An 18,167-nucleotide genomic window follows, 5' to 3' on the forward strand; every position below is an offset into this window, starting at 1 on the left:
CGAATGAATGTCTCCTTTCAATTTGCTATTTGGTGCATGACAAACGTTCAGGAAGGATTTTTCAAAAGCGCAGGTCTCCAAATGCATGAATACAAGCCACGCCGATAACATCTTATCCACCTTCTCGGTCAGAACTAGAGTCAGCGGCTAATAGGATTTTACTTTTGTGAATGAGGTAAGTTGTACTTTCTTTCAGCTACTTTACAGTACATTACATTATTTTTACAGTATCTGCTGTTGGTATTTTATTGGCTCCCGAACAATGTAATTCATTCCACGGTATGCCCTGGTGGTACGCGTATATGCAACAACATCCAGTGACATTTTACACGATAAAAAGAAATATTAAGAAAACATACCTATATGGAATATATATGGGAATTGAAGCATGCCTTTGAATTGTTTTGATTGTAAATCAATAAATTATAAGTGTCACGATCTCTTATGTTTGCATGACATCATTTGTGAAGGCCCAACCTGTCGTTTTCCGCGCTGGTTCCCTTCTCACTGATTGGTTTGACAGGCCTTTACCGCGGATCATTGTTGTTATTCATCCGTGCAGATATAACGTGCAAATAAAGGAACTTATTTTACATGTTACTGTAATATCAACATTTCCTCTGACCTCTGATTTCATTGTTTTATTCTGAAAATTCTTATAAATATACCCAATGCTAATCTACTATGCATCTATCAACCAGTCAGTTAGTTGTAATATACGTACCAGTCAGCATCGTTTGAAAACTAGGATCTGCTCATATTGTTCTGCCCCTTGTAAAATGTGGCCATCATTTTGTGCCGTGAGTTATCACAGATGTGAATTAGTTTATCCTGGCCGGTCAGTAGCCTAGTGGTTAAAGCGTTCGCTCGTCATGCCGAAGACCCCGGTCCTATATCCCTAATGAATAAAATGTGTGAAGCATTTCTCAGATATGATATAATAAATCTGATTTCAAAAACAGTTCATTCTCTTATGACATAAATGCAAATGCAAACCAAGAACATTCCTTGTGGCTGTGTCTAAGTTTCTATATCTGTGTAGTAGATACTACTCATAATGACTGCTCGAAAGTCGTGCATGTGTAATGCAATGTACATGAACATTTATACAAAAACATGAAACACAACATTTAATTAATAACATGAAATTGTGCAACACAGATGTCTATTGGATTAAAAGAATAAAGAATAACATTATTGATTTTTTTTTTTGTGAATGTGTAAACTCATCATTTTAGAATACAGAAAAATATACATAAGGCTAAGGTCCAGTGCATTTCAAAATGAGATCATCTATTGTAATTATCTTATCAATGTCAAATTAAACTAAATATCGACACTGTAAGAGCGTGAAATGTATATCGTTTGAGATTTGCAACACTGTTGATACATCACCATATATAGAGATTTTAAATTAGTATATCTCAAAAGAATAATTTATAAGAGGGACAGTGAAGTTGGTAAGTATCTTTGAAATTGTATTAAGATATACAGGCTCTTTTGTTTCTGAAAATAACTTTCAACGATCCAAAATGCAATTCTCTAAATAGCGACGTGAGCAAGGCTCGGGGAACACATCTCACGTGACTCACACAGGGTTCGGTTATCAAAACAATGTTGTCTAAACCTTTCAGGTGCAAAGGATTTCGAAAGTTTGCCATGCTTTCAGTAGATTAGTCTACTACGATCATGCTGCCTAATTGTTGAAATAGTCTTAGATTCAAAATAACAATTTGAACGACAAGACACCGTGACCCAGTGGACTATCCTATACACACCGCTGGGTTCAATACGAATACAACTGCTAGCCTTAGAAATGTTAGCAAGTGTGTACGAGATACGTGAGATGATGTATCCTGGTGTAACACGACAACTGGATGTGCGTTACAATGAGGCTATGATATAGTGGCAGATGAGCACACGGTGACGGATACGCTTGAATATTTCCCATTCCTAGCCATATATGCAGTGATTAGTCTGCGCAGTGGTGACACAAGGTTGTGTGTCTCAGTCACAGCCGGTTGAACGAGCGGTGTTTCTCCACAATACCCATTTCTCTATTTCAGCATGGCTTCCAGCGTCAATCATGAGTTTGTTATTCATGTACGAACTGGGGACGTCCAAGGAGCAGGTACAGATGCAAATGTGTCTGTTATACTTCACGATGAGCAAGGATCATCAACAGACAAATTCAGTCTTGACTATTTCTTCAGGAATGACTTTGAAAAAGGAAATCTAGATGTGTTCCAGTTGCCAAAGGATAAGGCTGCATTCTTAAACAAACTTAGCAAGCTTGAAATATTCCGTGACGACTCGGGCTTTGGAAGTTCCTGGTACGTTGAAAGGATCACAGTGGAGAACAAGTCTAACGGAGACGTGTACATCTTCCCCGTGTTCAGGTGGCTGCGACCTCACTACCACTACGTGTTCCGGGAAAATGACACCTTCCTTCCACAGGATGATGCCCAACAGGAGCAGAGGAGGCTGGACTTGGAGGACAAGCGCAGAATTTACGTAGTGGACACCAGCGATGTAACTCTCCCGGCCTCGGTGAGTCACCGTCACTGAATCTCTGACCAGGATAACATTGCGTGTTAAACACTCTTTAATATTGGGGGAAGCATTTCCTTCGCGGTTGATTTCTCGCATCTACTCAGTGTTATAAACACGGTTCATGCGTTTGATAAGAAAGTATGGATATCTTTTATTCATTATACATTTATCAGGGAGATATACTCATCGATAATTCATATAATTCATCCATGTTCTTAAAATGTTGCAGCTGCCAAACGTTTGTCTCCATAATAGGCATTCTTAACTCCTTGCTTTTCCGACCCGTGGAGATCTGGGGTAGAATAGGTCTTCAGCGACAAAGGCGACTGTGCTTGTCGTAAGAGGCGATTAACGGGGCCGGGTGATCAGGCTCGCTGATTTGGTTGATGCGAGTCATCGATCCCAATTGCGTTGATCGATGCTCATGATATCAATCACTGGATTGTCTGGTCCAGACTCGATTATTTACAGACCGCCTTCATATAGCTGGAATATTACGGAGTGCGTCGTTAAACAACAAACGAACCAACCAAACAAACCTTGCTTTTCCATTGTATTTTCTGTGTTCAGATCAAGGAATTACCTGCTGATGAGCTGTTTTCAAGGCAATACCGGGTAAGTTGTGTCTAATTTGGCGATTTCAAAAGGGTTGCATTCTGTTTCGCAATCGTCTATTTCATTAGACAGAAGCAAACTGACTGCATATACAACCTTACAATATGTTTGAATTTAGTTGTTTAACCTTTAATAACATATCCCATTTGAATCGGAATTTTAAATACACTCACTGTTATATATCATACATCTCTAGTTCATGAAGTCGTGTTCATAATGACGTGATCTAAGGCAACATGGGTCCCTCTAGAAAGGGAGCCCTACGGTTATCGTAAGACTGTTTAAGTATTTGATAGTCATACATGTAGAACTTCGAACCTGCTTGATTACAGTATTGCTCTGTCTCGTGAGAGTTGTTATTGTATGTTTACAAGAATATATTTCAGATGTTTTAATCAACTAATTATTCAATTTAACTTTACTTGCAACTTCGTCACATTTTCAGTGGGATATACAGAAGTTGAAAATGAATCTCATAGTTCAGAGCCGCATCACGATGTTCACAACAGGCAGGTGGAACAGTCTTGATGACATTAGCAACGTGTACGTCAGGGAAATATTCAACCAACCATGGGTAATTATCTCCTTTGTCATTAGCTCAATAAACAAATGTAACATAGGTGCACAATGCTTAAGCACTCACTCGTATTGATAATATATATGTTGATATTTCATTTATATTTCATTACTACTTGTGAATTTGTTTTTGATTATTTTGTTTCTCACTAAAGACGTGATGTGTCTACTCTTTACAGACTAGCCATTCCTGGAGAGACGACTCGTTCTTCGGCTATCAGAGGCTCAACGGGGTTTGCCCTGCACTTATTCAACTGTGTTCTCATATTCCACAAAAGTGAGTTTTCTCCTCAGATATTCTTATACCGTCACAAATGTGATTCCTCACACGTAAATGCAATCGTGTGGACTTTGTAGGAGCTCATTTCCTCCTCTGTTAACACCATTACTTCCGTTGCCCTCGCATATTATTTCCTACAGGGAAGCTTCTCCCTCACCCTCTCTATTATGACAAGTATGTTATGTTGCAATATTGACATGTCGACACAGACTCCATAATGCAATGTTTAATTTAGTTCTTGGTCATCGTACAGTTACTTCTATTACAATGTATGAAGTATAACTTCACGTTCGTACTTATATTCACAGACTGGCTGTCACACAAGCAGACCTCGAGCCAGTCCTGGAAGGGAAATCCGTTGAAGAAGCGTTGTCCGATAAAAGACTCTTCGTTTGTGATCTGAAAATTCTCCACAACTTCAAATGCAAAAGTGAAAACTATGTGGTTGGTGAAGATTTAAGATTATTGTGGGTGTAGAAACGTCATGATGTTTAACAAATAACGAACCATTAAGTAGGTTTAAACCTGACCTTTTCAAATCACTGCAGTGATAAGAAATGACACTATGAAACATCAAACATTCTAAAGCGAGAAGCCGTGGCGTGTTGAAATTACAAACTTGCTGTTAGTTTAGCGTCAATTTAAACACTTGTCGGGTTTTACCGAGTTAGGATTACTCTGTAAGGTTTGACCTTGTTATGTTTTACCTTGTCAGTTTTACATTATGAATTTTAGTTTGTCAGGTTTACATTGTAAGTTTTACTTTGTCAGGTTTTACTTTGCTTGGTTTACTTTATTAGGTTTTACTTTGCTTGGTTTACTTTATTAGGTTTTACTTTGCGGGGTTTACTTTATTAGGTTTTACCTTGACAGGTTTTACATTGTCCGGATTTACCTTGTTAGGTTTACTTGTAAGGTTTTACCTTGTTATACCAGTTTGATTTTACTTTGTCAGCTTTACCTTTTATGTTTTTCCTTGTTAGGATTTACCTTCCCAGGTTTTATCATGTCAGGTTTTACCTTGTTAGGTTTTACCTTTTATGGTGAACCTTTTGTTCTGATTGTTAGGTTTTAAATTGTGTTACCTTGTTTGGTTAACCTTATTAAGTTTTACCTTGTTCGATTTTACCCTGTTTGGTTTTACCTTCTCAGGTTTAACTTGTTATGTTTTACCCTATTAAGTTTCACCTTGTCAGGTTTTACCTTGTAAGGTTTTACTATTAGGTTTGAACTTGTTAGGTTTTACCTAGTTTGGTTTACCTTATTAGGTTTTACCTTGTAAGATTTTACCCTGTTTTGTTCTCTCTTGTTAGGCTTTAGCTTGTTAGGTTCACCTTGTTAGATTTTGTCTTGTCACTACGCAACCGTGAAAAAGTGTTACGCGAAGTATCATTTCTGAAATATTATGAACACAACTTGTTGCAGGTATGCGCCCCCATTGTTCTCTTGTACAGGGACAACCAAGATCGACTCCTCCCAGTTGCCATACAGTTGTTCCAGGAGCCTGGACCTAACAACCCGGTAATTATCACATCACTGTATACGTCTCAAGTGTCATTGCAAAGTCCTGTTGGCCTATTCGTCTGTTTCACCGCAATTCGCTGTGCCAGAACCCTATGGTTCGAAATTTAATTTACATTGATTATGCATCCAGGTTTGTCAGCTCAGTACCCTTGCTTACTGGTTTCACCAAAGTGGTAAAGTTCGAAGCTCTGCATCACTTCAAACGTGCCACCCACACGTCGTGATATGATTTGAAATACTGTTCGAAGCGGTGTTCAAACCAAACCCCTTGCAGTGGCAAACATTCTGAAGTAGGATCCATTATCTGGTATAATTCACAAGTACACGACTTATTTACACATTGTATACCACACCTGTCAGAGGTTTTAACTTTAGAAAAATTAATTCGCTCAATTGTTTAATAGTGATAAAAATAATTGGATTAATTAATTATCAGTAACATGTGTATGTGAGCTGCGATATTTCTGTCAGATGTATCATGTACACATGTTGACAGGATGCAGGATGCAGAATTAACAGGCACAATTTACAAGGGATACATTACACAAGAAATAGCATTAAATATTTTGTGTGTTATGTATCCATTGTAAATCATTGTTAAGGGAAACCGACAATAAATATTCATTTGGACAGGTATTATCATCTAGCTAGATGATGTGTACTTGATAGCGGGAGTGGTGTCATGGAAGGTGATTTATGAACCTGTCTCTCTCAGTCAGGCTTTAAGCCCTCATGGTATCCCGCAATGATTGCCTGGGGTTAGTTGATGGCCGCTTATGAGTCTTGTTTAAATAACAACTGTAAATACCTTGTGCTTATACTGTGTGAATCTGGGGGAAATAACTGAAAGTGTAGCACACTTTAATTACAAATTATATAGTCCAAAATATACTTTCAAGTGAGCTTCGGGTTCACCTATTTTCCAGTTTGTGGAACATTCCCAATGAAGACATAGCTTATAATGCATATTCAACATTTTTTCTAAGTAATTACGTACAAAGTGTTTTGTATATTTTTGATAAGCTTTTAACCATTCTCGGCATAATATGAAGACAAAGTTTAATGACACTAAATGGTCGACTACTTCTCTTTTAAATGTTGTTTTTATAAAACACTACGGACAGTGTTTGTTGGCTCTAAAAATTGTATCAGCACACCTTTCGATATTGCAGGTGTTTTTACCATCTGACGACCCGAAAACGTGGCTTCTGGTGAAGATGTGGTATAACCAGGCAGAGGCCACCTACCACCAGTCGCTCACCCATCTTGGTCAGTATACCTAATAACACTTCCATACACAGAATTGACGGTCACACACGACGCTCTGCTGTAGAAGAACCTTCTAACGTTCACCTTTCTTTAGCACTGTACATTCAATGGTTCATTATGTTTTCGTTTATTAAATAGGGTCTATGTTCCTCATTTTGCTGTCAGTTTCAAGTCAAGGTCTAGACGTGTCATGTGTAAGGTTTAGACAGTGTCTCTACCATTAGAGTCAATATTAACTTCTGGATTGATCTGCAGTACATCAATGATGTGGATTTTTTTAGAACTTAATAACCAGATATGTTTGTCCCTAGCTTGGACTCTCTTCAAGTGATACGTGCGCGTTCATTAGAGGTGTACTTGCTATTGTTTGGATCATTGATGTCTGGGTGCGAATACATGGTGTCGGTCATGTGCAATCCCGTAAGCATTGTTGTAACCTCGCACTGCTATGCTACACAAAAGCAATATCGGTGATAGTGTTGCAAAAGAGTCTGAGAGAAATATACATGGAAATGAAAGTCAATACATGTTGTTGGTTAAAGGATAATGTTATTAATAATATATGATGTGCACTAACTGTCAAAGCTGTTTCTTGCAGGATATACCCATCTGTTGATGGAAGGAGTCACTTTGGCCCTCCATAGACATGTATCCATCTCCCACCCAATCTTCAAGCTCCTGGCACCGCATCTCCTGTATATTTTCCCCATCAACAAGTACGTGACAATATAAGAAATGGATCTCGTTTGTATAAATTTAGCCTCGGAATTGTGTGACAAAGTGCAACAGCATCTCATAATTACACTCTTGACTTTGAAATCTAGGGACAACCATGCTTAGTGCCTATGACAAACTGATGGCGAGTTGTGTGTATATAGGTTTGCCGTGGAGAGGTTACTATCTGTTGATGGATGGATCGACAGCACCATGGCAGCCGGGAGGAACGGTGTGCTGGAATTGAATCGGAAAGGGTAGGACAGTTTACGGTTCATTATTCCACACTCTAATCGTCTCTGTTGTAACGTTGGTAACATCACGGTTTGCGACATGTCTCAAAAGATGTGGCTCTTGACTCGTCACATCAATAACATAGTCCAGTTCGATAAGAGAACACATGTATAGAGCTGTGTTATACAATGCATATGTCCACATATTACCTCATTCTGCACGCTGTTCACACTATTGACAAACTGACGTAAATACGTTAATTATCACAATATATACACATGCACCTCCATATAAAATCCGTTTTAAGAAGAAATACCCAAATAAAAGTCAGTTGGACACAAAACATTGTGGTGTACGATTATCCTTCACCAGTGAAGATCGAAGGTCTACATGTACAAAGCATTGGTATGAATTGTATGTGGCTAATGAAGAATTTTAACAGTAATTTGTGTTGATGTGTCTTTGTCTTTCCGGTTTGAGAGACTTGTGGTAAAAACATTCGCACGTCACGACGAAGGCCCGGGTAGGAATCGCAACACAAGTACAATATGTGAAGCCCTTTTATTGTGTTCCCTGACGTGATATTGCCTGAATATTGTTGAAAACGGGGTAAAACCATTCTCACTCACTATAACACTTTCTGTTTCCAGAAGAAAAGACTGGCGGATGGACATTCAGGGAACACTACCCGAAGACCTCCGAAGGAGAGGGGTAAGTCATGGAATGGTACACTATACAGTCGGTTGATAATTCACAAGACAGGCAAATACATTTATGTAGCAATTATCATTAACTGTGTTTGGAATCATTACTCTATTCGGAACGCGACCAGAATACACAGATGTTTTTATGTCATTTGTGTTTGTGATGCTAACTACATTGTTACAAGCCAGGGTCGAATACCTCGCATGCGAGCGTCCTGCAAAACTTGTTTGGCTTAGCTGAGACTCGCGTTAACTGTCATGTTCCAAACATTCCCTTAGTGTCACAGTGACAGGAAACGCTGAACTGTTGAGGGCGTTACAGTGGCTACAACACAAAGTCAGTGTCTTCGGAGAAATAAGTATTCGTTTCTGTGCAGATACCAATATTCATTACACCAGACCGGAGAATTAGGTGTATGGAAGCTTTCATATATACATACTACTCAGAATAAGTAAAATAACACCTGGTTCTTTCATTATTCTACATTCAATTTGTCGCGGCATGAAACATCAACTTCTTTACATAGTATTTCTGCGGTATGTATTTCTGTCGACTTTCGTTCTGGGGGGTAACAGAGTAGGTAGCATATACTTCATATTACATCACACACTGTAACAAATAGTAACGTAAAGAGGCTGTGACATGAGGCTGTCACACATTTGTTTGTATAGATATATTACCTTCAGTCGAACCCTGTTGTCTCGAATTCCCGGGGGACTAGAAAATTTCTTTTACTCATTTGGGGTTCGAAAAATCCGATTCGATCTTATTTCATCTGATCTAGCCTGGTCCTGACTGTTCAACACCACCAGGAATTCGACACAACTGAGTTCGAGACAACGAGGTTCGGCAGTACTTGCTTTGAAAGTACAGTTTAGACCATCATTTCGTGTTTCTTTGAATCCAAAGATGACGATGTGAACTGTGAGTGGTCATTACACAGCAGTTCAAACAATATTAATATGTGAGAATCTATCCATTTGTGATAATCTAAAAGTATCCTTCCCATGTCATTTCAATAAAGGTGTATCGCTGTCCATGGTCACTGAGAAATATATGTATACATGCCTCTGCCCAGGTGTCCGAGGAGAATGTTCTTCCTGGGTACTACTACCGCGACGACTCTTTACTACTGTACAACGCAATAAAAACGTACGTCACAAGTTACGTTGACCTATATTACGGTAAGTAATATTTTCTATTCAATTATAATTAACCCTTCAACAGCGTGATTTAATTGTATCAACGTGGCAGGTTATATAGTCTGTCTGTAAGATTAATCAATCGTTCAAGAGAAAGAGATCCATATAAGCATCCAGAAACGGTGACCAAACGGTACTATTCACATATATCGCCGTACAAGAATTTTCAGCTAATGCCGCGACCTTTCGAGAGAAAATCAGAACGTTACTTTTGAAATGTTGTGTACATGTACCGCTATATATAAAGCTCTGAAGCAACGATTGAACATTCTCTTTTGGAATTTCTATTTAACCTATATGGGAGTGTATTCAGGAAGCGAAGCCAAAGAACACTGGTATATTTTCATTGTTTTACTGAAGCAAACAAGTCATTAGGAATCAGGTTAGGAACAGGTAAGCAGCAATTGTTAATTAAACAAATATTCAAATATTGTGTTGTTTCTCATCAGATACACCCCAGCGTCTCGCTGACGACACAGAAATGCAGGCCTGGGCCAGAGAAATGGTTCAGAGACGGGAGAACGGCGGGATGGACATTCAGGTAGAACTTCTTCCTGTGTATGGGACCTGTGGAGAGCCGGGTTAGAATTGGTCTTCAGCAACCATTGCTTGTCGTAAGAAGTGATTGACGGGATCTGGGTGACTCATGTTAGACCGATGCTCATGATGTCAATCACTCGGTTATCTGGTCCAGATTCCATTATTTACAGACTGGAATAGCTGGAATGTTGCTGATTGCGGAGTTGAACTACCAACAAACAAATCCTGTGTATGGACAGTGTAGTGATGCATAACCTGCAGACGTAGAGCATGTTGTTTATACCCACGAGGTTATATAATCGAACAAGGGAATGTAATGTTTACTTACAGATCGCACATAAAGTGATATAATAATAAACAAATCTCAATCGGCTCATGTGACTTGGGCCTACTAATTACGTTTATAACATGATGTCTTCCCATTGCAAAGATGTTAAGGAGAGAACATACATTCGTGTAGGGAGATACGCAACGACACCTGTCCACTGCTGTGCAGACATCAATGCTTATATTTGTATCTGCCGTCGGATGTGCACAGGGGCTTCAGTGACGGTTATCGTGTTGCCGAAAACAGGAACTGTAGGAACCCATAACATAGTATATATAGTAATATCTAATACATTCGGTAGGGATTCGGGAGATAATAGGCAATCACTACCTCATGTTTGTCGGGACAACTAATTAAAATTTGGATCCGGTGGTCAGGCTCTGTGACTTGATTATTTGTCACCGTACTTCGATCACTAGTTCAGATACTAGTTTATTTTGTCCCGTCTTATCAATTACAGGCACACTAGATATAGCGTTGATATTACTGACATTAATGTCACATGAAAAAAATACTCATACACCAAACAGAAATAGTATGTTTAGTCTTGCAATGAAATGCAAGCTAAAGAATTCACGGGTGTTCTCGTGACATTTGGTGAATGACGTTATAAACCTAATGCCATGCATTTGTGAGTGAGTTGGTTTTAACGCCGCTTTCATTAATTGGTATTTGGGTTTTATCACTGTGTTAAGGGCGACGTGGTAGACTAGTCTTTTAAGTGTTTGCACGTCACACCGAAGGATCGGGTTCTGTTCCCGACATGTCTCCGACGTGCCCCCGCCATGATATTACTGCAATGAATTTAGAAATGAAATTCACTCACGCGGTTCTCAATTAATGTGTAAGGAAAGCCCGAACAGATGAGGGCCCAGAGGTTACCCAGTCGGTGAAACCCACTAGCACGGTATACGTCACAAACCGAGTTACAAACCGAGTTTGTTATACCGAGAGCCTTTTGTTTTTGCCAGGGAATACCTGGCAATGGGAAGTTCCGGGACTTAGATGACCTTATCCTGACGTTGACGTCATTCATCTTTACCTGCAGCGTGCAGCACGCTGCCGTCAACTTCCCCCAGTACGACTACTACGGCTTCCCGCCATTATACGCTCTGACACTTGAAGGTCAACCTCCATCAGACAAGGTAGGATCAGCATGCATAGTTTCTAGTGTGTAAAACCTCCATCAGACAGGGTAGGATCAGCGTGCATAGGTTCTAGTGTGTGTTACCTCCATCAGACAAGGTAGGATCAGCATGCTTAGTTTCTAGTGTGTGTTACCTCCATCAGACAGGGTAGGATCAGCATGTGTTGTTTCTAGTGTGTATTACCTCCATCAGACAAGGTAGGATCAGTATGCTTAGTTTCTAGTGTGTATTACCTCCGTCAGACAGGGTAGGATCAGCATGCTTAGTTTCTAGTGTGTATTACCTCCGTCAGACAGGGTAGGATTAGCATGCTTAGTTTCTAGTGTGTATTACCTCCGTCAGACAGGGTAGGATCAGTATGCTTAGTTTCTAGTGTGTATTACCTCCGTCAGACAGGGTAGGATCAGTATGCATAGTTTCTAGTGTGTATTACCTCTGTCAGACAAGGTGGGATCAGCATGCTTAGTTTCTAGTGTGTATTACCTCCTTCAAGCAAGGTGGGATCAGTATGCTTAGTTTCTAGTGTGTGTTACCTCCATCAGACAAGGTGGGGTCAGCATGCTTAGTTTCTAGTGTGTATTACCTCCAGCAGACAAGGTGGGATCAGCATGCATAGTTTCTAGTGTGTATTACCTCCAGCAGACAAGGTGGGATCAGCATGCATAGTTTCTAGTGTGTATTACCTCCAGCAGACAAGGTGGGATCAGCATGCATAGTTTCTAGTGTGTATTACCTCCAGCAGACAAGGTGGGATCAGCATGCTTAGTTTCTAGTGTGTATTACCTCCAGCAGACAAGGTGGGATCAGCATGCATAGTTTCTAGTGTGTATTACCTCCAGCAGACAAGGTGGGATCAGCATGCATAGTTTCTAGTGTGTATTACCTCTAGCAGACAAGGTGGGATCAGCATGCATAGTTTCTAGTGTGTATTACCTCCAGCAGACAAGGTGGGATCAGCATGCATAGTTTCTAGTGTGCATTACCTCCAGCAGACAAGGTGGGATCAGCATGCATAGTTTCTAGTGTGTACAACCTCCATCAGACAAGGTGGGATCAGCATGCATAGTTTCTAGTGTGTACAACCTCCATCATGGGGGGATAAGCAAGCATAGTTTCTAGTGTGTACAACCTCCATCAGACAAGGTGGGATCAGCATGCCTAGTTTCTAGTGTGTACAACCTCCATCAGACAAGGTGGGATCAGCATGCCTAGTTTCTAGTGTGTACAACCTCCATCAGACAAGGTGGGATCAGCATGCATAGTTTCTAGTGTGTATTACCTCCAGCAGACAAGGTAAGATCAGCATGCATAGTTTCTAGTGTGTACAACCTCCATCAGACAAGGTGGGATCAGCATGCATAGTTTCTAGTGTGTACAACCTCCATCAGACAAGGTGGGATCAGCATGCATAGTTTCTAGTGTGTACAACCTCCATCATGGGGGGATAAGCAAGCATAGTTTCTAGTGTGTACAACCTCCATCAGACAAGGTGGGATCAGCATGCCTAGTTTCTAGTGTGTACAACCTCCATCAGACAAGGTGGGATCAGCATGCCTAGTTTCTAGTGTGTACAACCTCCATCAGACAAGGTGGGATCAGCATGCATAGTTTCTAGTGTGTATTACCTCCAGCAGACAAGGTGGGATCAGCATGCATAGTTTCTAGTGTGTACAACCTCCATCAGACAAGGTGGGATCAGCATGCATAGTTTCTAGTGTGTACAACCTCCATCATGGGGGGATAAGCAAGCATAGTTTCTAGTGTGTACAACCTCCATCAGACAAGGTGGGATCAGCATGCCTAGTTTCTAGTGTGTACAACCTCCATCAGACAAGGTGGGATCAGCATGCATAGTTTCTAGTGTGTATTACCTCCAGCAGACAAGGTGGGATCAGCATGCATAGTTTCTAGTGTGTACAACCTCCATCAGACAAGGTGGGATCAGCATGCATAGTTTCTAGTGTGTACAACCTCCATCATGGGGGGATAAGCAAGCATAGTTTCTAGTGTGTACAACCTCCATCAGACAAGGTGGGATCAGCATGCCTAGTTTCTAGTGTGTACAACCTCCATCAGACAAGGTGGGATCAGCATGCCTAGTTTCTAGTGTGTACAACCTCCATCAGACAAGGTGGGATCAGCATGCATAGTTTCTAGTGTGTATTACCTCCAGCAGACAAGGTAAGATCAGCATGCATAGTTTCTAGTGTGTACAACCTCCATCAGACAAGGTGGGATCAGCATGCATAGTTTCTAGTGTGTATTACCTCCATCAGACAAGGTGCGTTCAGCATGCATAGTTTCTAGTGTGTATTACCTCCATCAGACATGGTGGGATAAGCATGCATAGTTTCTAGTGTGTATTACCTCCAGCAGACAAGGTAAGATCAGCATGCATAGTTTCTAGTGTGTACAACCTCCATCAGACAAGGTGGGATCAGCATGCATAGTTTCTAGTGTGTATTACCTCCATCAGACAAGGTGCGTTCAGCATGCATAGTTTCTAGTGTGTATTACCTCCATCAGACATGGTGGGATAAGCATGCATAGTTTCTAGTGTGTATTACCTCCAGCAGACAAGGTGGGATCAGCATGCATAGTTTCTAGTGTGTACAACCTCCATCAGACAAGGTGGGATCAGCATGCATAGTTTCTAGTGTGTACAACCTCCATCAGACAAGGTGGGATCAGCATGCATAGTTTCTAGTGTGTACAACCTCCATCAGACAATGTGGAATCAGCATGCATAGTTTCTAGTGTGTACAACCTCCATCAGACAAGGTGGGATCAGCATGCATAGTTTCTAGTGTGTATTACCTCCATCAGACAAGGTGCGTTCAGCATGCATAGTTTCTAGTGTGTATTACCTCCATCAGACATGGTGGGATAAGCATGCATAGTTACTAGTGTGTATTACCCCCAGCAGACAAGGTGGGATGGTGTGTTTTTTTCTTTGAAACAATGTCCCTGAAAATTCTTGAAAACTCCAATTATGCTTGATACTGTTGACAGATAGTAGATATGAGTGAATGGTAGTGGACTGACAGGTGTAAATTTAATGTTATTTTGGCTGCCTGGCGTCTCATATCTGTATGCTACGCTACACAACTGGGAAGCTGTGTGTTGCAACACCCACTACTTATGGCATTAACTGTAGCCATATGAAAACAATCGGGTGTTCCTTGACTTGTTTTGAGTAGGATATACTTCCCGTTGCATTTGTTGTTTTCACTCATAGAATACCATCAACAGCCAAACTAGTGTAGGGTCCATTCAATCCTGACATACATTCTAGGAAGCTTATTTCAGACCCCTAGAACAGAAGCGGATATCCTCAATGTGCTACCCGACAAGGAAAGGACCTTTGATGCAATGATCGTCACCAAAATACTCAGCCAGAAGGGAGTGAACAGTCTCGGTGACTTTGAAGTTCAATATGTGTTTGACCCTAAAGCAACGGAAATTGTTGAAAAGTGAGTACCTTCAAGTGTTACAGCATGCAATGTGTTATTTAACCCGTATTACTGTTACGTGTATATTTGCCTTCACTATGTTTATAGCATCTGGCAGAGGACCCAACTGTAAAATAAAATAACGTTATCCAATTATTTCAAAATGACGTTAGTCCAGTGCTAATGACGTCATATGAAATCGATTACGATTAGTGATATGTGGAATGTTTGCTTCATCTACATGAACAGCGTATACGGGGATATAATTACAGGACAAACGTCTTAAAATTACGCCCTGCGGTCAAAGGCCTCGCAAAATGCTGTGCAGAGTTGCATGCCATCGAATGATTATGATCCTTGGCTTGTCAGCGGTGAGGTGAAATGGGGTTTAACGTCTCGTCCAAGATTATTGCACTTATATAGCGACGTGCATGCATATGTGTGTGTGTGGCTGCTTGTACTAGTCCGGACTGATGCCGATTAATAGTGCTAGCCCACGGAGATACCATGCAGCAGTTTAACATGAATACCCCACTGCGACACAGTATACTGACTCCAAGCCGACCAGTCCTTGTTTTAGCCCCTTAATGCCGAGCGTCAGACAGGGAAACAACAAGCACCATCTTTTAACGTCTTTTGGTATGACGCACCCGGGGATCGAACCCAGGACCTTCCGTTCTCCGGGCGGACGCTTTACCACTAGATCATGGAGGCTTGTCAGAACCTTAGCTCTCCAGGTTGGATTCACCAAAGTGTAACACTACGTTTTATATCACTGAATCACTGTTCAAAGCTACCTTAATCCCAGCTCACAATGTCCCCTGAGAAACTCTCAGAAATGACAATCCATGAGGTATTATCAATTTGGAGTAATGAGTTTCTTTAACACCTTGCATGTGTTTCAGATTCCGGAAAGACCTTGCGAGTATTGGAACGTCAATCAGTACCAGAAACAGGTCACTGGACATGCCCTATGAATATCTCCATCCTGACTCCATACCGAACTCTATCAGTATATAGAGACAGATCCCGAGACTAAAACAACCCAGTCGTATAAGTCGCCGCAATTCGCTGTACAGAGTTGCCTTCCTTGTGTGTGTCAGAATCCTTGGATCGTGGTTTTGCATCACAGATTCGCCGATGGTGGGTCGTGATTTGACAACACCATACTCGTTCTCGTAGATATGCTTTAATGCGGACTTCCTTCATTATTAAGCTCACATGCCGTGATGAAACTGAAATACTGGTCAAAACTGCGTTGAAACAAACTCCCTCACACACTCTTTAATAACGACATAATGCAAATCGCTGACCCCCGAATACATCTGTACACTGTTTACAGTTGCACAACGGCATTAACTTGGAACTTATTCTATCCATGAATCGTCATTGTTATTAATATTCTTGATCAATAATATGATATTGTCTTGGGCGCAGGTAGAGTATGTATGAAATTCACAGAACAAAGCCACAACAGGAATCATTTTGATAAGACACGACCGAACCTGGTACTGCAAATCTGTAAATCGAAGTTAAACAATAAATTAAATGTAAAATGCAGCGCATGGATATATATAATGCTAAAGTTGATGTCTCTGCTATACTCACGTTATTGTGTCAAAAGAGTGGGGGTTTATTTAATGGTTTTCGTGTGTGTTAAATGTGTGGTCGTTACAACATCGAGATACTGTCACCTTTAAACCTGCATCATCACATCAGCCACAATAGTGTTATGTTGAATTTCGAGTTTGTCAAACTATTTCTTTGGACCTAGATATCGAGATTGACACAGGTGTGCCACTGTATGACAAGGCTGGATAATTTATCGAATTCACGTCATAGATTTCACAGGAACTGTTATGACGTCATATGACAATCATACGTTCGTTCCTGAAACAGATTATACTAACTGAAAGAGAATAATTAATTTCTTTACATTTCGATAGAGTGGACACAGCTTGTGGGTCTTGAAAGTGCGTTGACTTGTGCGACAATCATCGTTGAGAAATCGGAAATGTAAGCGCCTATAAAATCTTTATTCATTTATAAAACTGCACTGTGTCTCTATCTGTTCGTACGCCCAAACAACAAACTGCATCGTAAAAACTGAATCATTGGTTTACGATAACCAAAATCCAAAGTGTGAAGTTTGAGAATCGTGTATAATAGTTCCCCTACAACTAGGGTTTAGCTTGTCGCCTAAGAAATCTCAGATGGAAATGAGCTAAATATGTGTACAGAAATATCAATACACAAAGTAACTATCCCGAGTCACTGGCGGGTTCAACACACAACTCTTAACCCTTATTGTGCCTGGCCGTCAGCTGGCTTTGTATAACGCTCAGTGTCGCACTGTGATAACGTCGCGGTTTCAAAAACGTATACATGGTTATCAAAGTGTTACAGCGTTCTAATTTCTTCACACGGTGTAACCAAATTGTATCACAACCAACTCGAGTTGATTGTCATTCCAACAGTATCTAAAGTCAACAAATCCAAAAGATGTATGCATTGCTTAGCCATCGATAAATTGTAATTTGTTTGTGTGTTTTTTCATTGTTTTTTATTCAGTTCAGTATATGATGTTACATTGTTATACATAGAGTAGCACGTTATGTAGTATACTTATTAGGTGTAGGTTAAATAGCTATACAGAAGACAGCACATTTTAGTTGGCTACAGGTGTCCAACAATGTTCACAAATGGTGAAACGGGCAGGCTACATTTGCCAGGCTTGTTAACTAAGTGTGAAGCCTAATCCTTACAGCACATTAGTGAAAATTGTTCATGTTAAAGATAGAGACATTTTAACTAGTCAATTTTATGTCAAACTGTCTTATTGTATTGTTTTGTGTTCAATTGATTTCTCCATCCGAAATAAATCGATTAAGGTCTTCAGAATGTTTTCAAGTGACAATTTGTGACACACCGTTTGTCGACTATCAGCCCACCAACAATTTCCAATAACATATATCCAATTTATATGCCTGAGTTTTTGTGTAGTCAGGTTCAATGAACTACATACTA

The 18,167-nt window shown here is 40.4% G+C and overlaps 1 protein-coding gene and 1 long non-coding RNA gene across 3 annotated transcripts; one reads left to right on the forward strand and one right to left on the reverse strand.

Moving 5' to 3' along the window:
* The first annotated feature begins 19 nt into the window (after positions 1-19).
* LOC124115001 (polyunsaturated fatty acid 5-lipoxygenase-like) lies at positions 20-18,038 on the forward strand. The gene is made up of 16 exons (XM_046475775.2): positions 20-175; positions 2,067-2,550; positions 3,124-3,168; positions 3,614-3,742; positions 3,924-4,021; positions 4,333-4,468; positions 5,450-5,545; positions 6,721-6,817; positions 7,416-7,533; positions 7,696-7,788; positions 8,416-8,476; positions 9,549-9,654; positions 10,122-10,213; positions 11,512-11,685; positions 14,998-15,161; positions 16,046-18,038. The coding sequence occupies exons 1-16, from the start codon at positions 171-173 to the stop codon at positions 16,158-16,160; spliced, it is 2,013 nt and encodes a 670-aa protein (XP_046331731.1). The 5' UTR covers positions 20-170; the 3' UTR covers positions 16,161-18,038.
* Positions 12,735-13,806, reverse strand: LOC125376033. 2 transcript variants are annotated; one of them, XR_007218918.1, is made up of 3 exons: positions 13,364-13,572; positions 13,068-13,117; positions 12,735-12,771 (listed from the first exon to the last, which is right to left on the reverse strand). It is a non-coding gene; the product is annotated as an uncharacterized LOC125376033 (long non-coding RNA). The 2 variants fall into 2 exon arrangements; XR_007218917.1 differs by lacking the exon at positions 12,735-12,771 and adding an exon at positions 13,610-13,806 and having other exon boundaries at positions 13,027-13,117; positions 13,364-13,413.
* Positions 18,039-18,167: the final 129 nt, after the last annotated feature.

This window comes from Haliotis rufescens, unplaced genomic scaffold (assembly GCF_023055435.1).
Source record: "Haliotis rufescens isolate VD_foot unplaced genomic scaffold, xgHalRufe1.0.p SCAF_7, whole genome shotgun sequence".
NCBI classification, from domain to species: Eukaryota; Metazoa; Mollusca; class Gastropoda; order Lepetellida; family Haliotidae; genus Haliotis; species Haliotis rufescens.